This window comes from Drosophila tropicalis, unplaced genomic scaffold (assembly GCF_018151085.1).
Source record: "Drosophila tropicalis isolate 14030-0801.00 unplaced genomic scaffold, ASM1815108v1 contig_1117, whole genome shotgun sequence".
Taxonomy (NCBI): Eukaryota; Metazoa; Arthropoda; class Insecta; order Diptera; family Drosophilidae; genus Drosophila; species Drosophila tropicalis.
Window position 1 is genome coordinate 7,718 of NW_027172486.1, and position 4,226 is coordinate 11,943.

General features: G+C 44.1%; 1 protein-coding gene and 1 long non-coding RNA gene across 3 annotated transcripts; one reads left to right on the forward strand and one right to left on the reverse strand.

The window, feature by feature from the left end:
- Window positions 1-742: 742 nt before the first annotated feature.
- LOC137574395 (uncharacterized) lies at window positions 743-2,730 on the reverse strand. 2 transcript variants are annotated; one of them, XR_011032001.1, is made up of 3 exons: window positions 1,259-2,600; window positions 1,086-1,200; window positions 743-1,011 (listed from the first exon to the last, which is right to left on the reverse strand). It is a non-coding gene; the product is annotated as an uncharacterized lncRNA (long non-coding RNA). The 2 variants fall into 2 exon arrangements; XR_011032000.1 differs by lacking the exon at window positions 743-1,011 and adding an exon at window positions 2,693-2,730 and having other exon boundaries at window positions 1,048-1,200; window positions 1,259-2,218.
- A 269-nt stretch (window positions 2,731-2,999) lies between these two features.
- LOC137574405 (uncharacterized) lies at window positions 3,000-3,690 on the forward strand. The gene is made up of 2 exons (XM_068286698.1): window positions 3,000-3,306; window positions 3,500-3,690. The coding sequence occupies exons 1-2, from the start codon at window positions 3,000-3,002 to the stop codon at window positions 3,688-3,690; spliced, it is 498 nt and encodes a 165-aa protein (XP_068142799.1).
- Window positions 3,691-4,226: the final 536 nt, after the last annotated feature.

Below are 4,226 nucleotides of genomic sequence, written 5' to 3' on the forward strand. Positions count from 1 at the left end.
GTAATCAAATGGTCGTATCCCAAGATGAAGCATTTGAAATATTTTGTATGTTGTTCTGGTGCCCTTTTTCCTTTATGTTGATTTCGTTTTGTTTTGGTTTTTTTGCATATCTCAGCTCATTCTTTTTAATATGCTAATATTTTGTTTGGTCACATTTAAGCATACTCACTCACGTAACACTTTTTGGGCTCACACGTACTTTATATGGGGGGGATAAGGATGGAACGTGGTATATGGGTCGGTGGCAAGCAGTTAGGTATACGCCATGTGTGTTGCCAACGTTCCTTTTTTTGCTATGATGCTAGATGTGTTTTGTGTATGAGTTGATATGTCTGCCACCCATTGTTGGAATTTCTGTTGCACAAATTAAAAACAGACTACGCTTTCACGTAATTTTCGTTGTTAGTCTATTTATTAAAATCTTGCTCAAGCTAAACTTGCCGTTTGCCTCGTATGAATTCGTTGCTTTCACACATTGCATTACAATTGCTTCAAATGCATTTGCTTAATTAACACTGCAAAATCAATTGGATGCCTGCAAGTGGGCTTACCTCAAGTTAACAATAGCCAAGTTATTCAAGCAATATCAAAGTCCACTTACACAAAGAACTTTGTTGGCCAGAATGCTGTACGCTTCATTTAATGACGACGATGATGTTGCAATCGGCTTTCGCTTTGTTGGCCAGTTCTTTGTTGCACATCTTCTGCTTCGCTGCTTTTATTTTCATCTCATTCCCCCAACAGAAAAAGAACAATAAATTTTTATTACAAACTTAAGCTCCACTAAAATTTGTAATAAATTAGTTAAAATTTTGCTTTAATAATGCTGGCAAACGCCTCTTCTTTTATTTACGCTCCACAACCACTTATATCCATTTATCTCATCTACAGGTGTAAAATCTAGATATCTCACACTTATGTAGGTGTGTTTCAGATAATGAGATAAGATAATCGGATCTATCAGATATATCTTTGTGACTTCCTTCCTTGTGATCCTACACGTTTAAAATCCTTAAATGATTTCAAAAATAAAAAAAACCCCTTTATCTTATAGAAATCATTGAATCATCTTGGCCAAAACTCACTTTTTTTAGTTGATTTGCTTTTGCATATATGTATACCAATAATTTATATATTTTTTTTACCCTCAAGCAGCACACTTAATTCACTATCTTGACAAATAGCTGGTCATTCGGTACTCTGAAAAGGAGAAAGCCAAAAAATAATTTTTGTTTGCCGAAATTTTATCTATGCTTGCCTTTGACCCAAAACCAAATAACGACCATCAAACAAACGTTTGATTTATGACAATCGAGAGTTCATTTGATTATTGCTGCATGTGTGTAAAACATTCCCATTTCTGTGGCTTCCATTCAAATTCAATGGTAATCTACTTGCCAAACAAGCCGCATTTTGGTCCAACTATTTACTTCAGCAGCCACTCTTCTTGCCTTTGGGCCACCTTTCATCTTGTGGGCATCATTTATCATAGACCCTTTTTCCACTTCTGCCTTTGGATGGGTGTATTTGTCCTAGGCCAAGCTTATAATCAACACATCGAGCTTCATCATTTGATATTATTTATTTCCCTACTTCTTTTTCTTTCATTTGCTAGTTTCATTCCTCGAACTTCTTGCTTTATGTGCTGAGCACGTGCAGGACATTAGGCAAGGAAAACCCATCTGGGATTTTTAAAATGTTAGAGAACTCTGATTCAGCCATCTGAATCAAAGGAGCCTGAATTAGAGTTGTAAAATATTACATTTTATGTCAAAGACATTTGGCCTCATTTTTAGAGCAAAGAAGTTCTACTCCTCTCTCATTAAGCCTTTTGATTCAACGTTGGCTCATTGCTCTATGTTATCTGGTATGTCCTCTTTTTGGTATGTTTCTCATTTAGTCTTCCTTCATCTGTTTTCATCTGTTCACGTTTATTCCATTCAAACACTGTTGTCAGTTGTGGGCTCCAAAGCCCTGGCGGCTGCAGGTTAAGCATTTTTACTTGAACTTCCAAGTGTTGATGCCACACGAAGGCAAAACCTAGGTGTTTGTGTTGTTGCCTTTTCTGACATGTCTGTGTGTGTTTGAGTTGGTGTTGGTGTGAGGCATGTTTTTGTCTGCTAGCCCAAAGGCAAAGTTGCAAATGTTTTGTATAGGACTAGGAAGAGAAATTATCACATAAATCCAAGTACAAAAACTTAAAGCAGAACAAAAAAAACTAAAGAAAAAGTCAGAAAACTTTGCTGATGAACACAGACCAATTAAAAAGCGGAGGGCCGGGGCTAACTTCGACCGCGTCCATATTTATATACCCTTGCAAATTGCTTGCTACTCCTTCCTTACCTATAGCGGTCAAAGTGGAAAATCGTTTCATCTGAAGAGTCTTTTATTTTCCAAAGAGCAGCCTACAATCTTAGCATACCGCTACGCCCGCCCGCTGTCTTTGACGTCGCTGCTGTGCCCGCCTCTGCAGTACCTGTTGCCGCTGTACCAGCCGCTACCGTTGACGTCGCCACTGTGTCTGCTGTTCCCGTGCTCATTGCCGTGCCCGCCGCTGCATTACCTGTCGCTGCTGCTGTCCCAAGTTTTTGGTTTTTCAATTTTATTTTTTTGAGGTTTTTGGTTTTTACAATTTTTTTCTTGAGGGTTTTTAATTTTTGTTATAAATAGTTAAAAAATTCACTATTTTTACTTTAAACTAAATTTTGTGTTTTCAAATTTTGGTTTTTTAGGTCCGAAATGCTTGAAGCACTTGGCTTCTACTGAAAAAATTGGTGTTCACCTGTTGCCGCTGTGCCCGCCTCTGGTGTGCCTGCCGAGCCCGTGCCCGCCTCTGCTGTGACCGCCGCTGTCGTTGACGTCATTGCTATGACCGCCGCTGCCGTGCCCACTGCTGTGCGGGCAGCTGCTGCTGTGCCCACTGCTGTGCCTGCCGCTACATAACCTGTTGCCGCTGTGCCCGCCGCTGCCGTGCCCGTCTCTGCTGTGCCTGCCGCTGCATGCCCGCTGCTGCTGTGCCCTCCGCTGCAGTGTCAGCTGCCGGGGTGTCCGCCACTGCTGGGCCTGCCGCTGCATTACCTGTGTTGCCGCTGTGCCTGCCGCTGCCGTGCCCGCTGCTGCTGTGCCCTCCGCTGCAGTATCTGCTGCCGGGGTGTCCGCCACTACTGTGCCCGCCGCTGCCTGCCGCCTCACTGTGCCTGCCGCTGCCGTGCCCGCCTCTACTGGTCTGCTGCCGTTTGTCCGCCGCTGCCGTTCCCACTGCTGCTGTGCCCACCGCTACAGTATCTGCTGCCGGGGTGTCCGCCGGTTTGTTTTTTTTTGTTTTTCGATTTTTTGCGTTTTTGGTTTTTCAATTTTGTTTTGTTTTGGTTTTTCGATTTTCTTTTTTGGGGTTTTTGGTTTTAAGATTTTTTTCTTTTTGGACGCTTTTGTTATAAAAGTTGAAAGTTCACTTTTTACTTAAAACTAAATTTTGTGTTTTTCAAATTTTGGTTTTTAGGGTCCGAATGCTTGAAGCACTTGGCTTCTACTGAAAAATTGGTGTTCACCTGTTGCCGCTGTTCCTCTAGAGTGCCCGCCTCTGGTGTGCCTGCCGATGCCGTGCCCGCCTCTGCTGTGACCGCCGCTGTCGTTGACGTCGTTGCTATGACCGCCGCTGCCGTGCCCACTGCTGTGCCTTCCGCTACATAACCTGTTGCCGCTGTGCCAGCCTCTGCTGTGCCTGCCGCTGCATGCCCACTGCTGCTGTGCCCTCCGCTGCAGTATCAACTGCCGGGGTGTCCGCCACTGCTGGGCCTGCCGCTGCATTACATGTTGCCGCTGTGCCCGCCGCTGCCGTGCCGCCTCTACTGTGCCTGCCGCTGCCGTGCCCGCTGCTGCTGTGCCCTCCCGCTGCAGTATCTGCTGCCGGGGTGTCCCGCTGCCGTGCCCACTGCTGGGCCTGCCGCTGCATTACCTGTTGCCGCCGTCTGCCTCGCGCTCTGCTGTGCTCTACAACTACAGTCAGTAAAATAATTCTTGATTTTATAGACCAAAAGGTTGTAATTCTACGTTTGACTCTGGTAACATTTCTTCGCTGCTATAGCAGGTTTTTTTTAATGGAAAACTCGCCGTTTCTGATTGCTTCAGCAATGTTTGAACGTTGCAAAATTTCACTGTCTCAATAGACACAACCATCTGCATCGAGAGCTGATGTTTGCAATACACAACCATTTAATGGCAGTTAC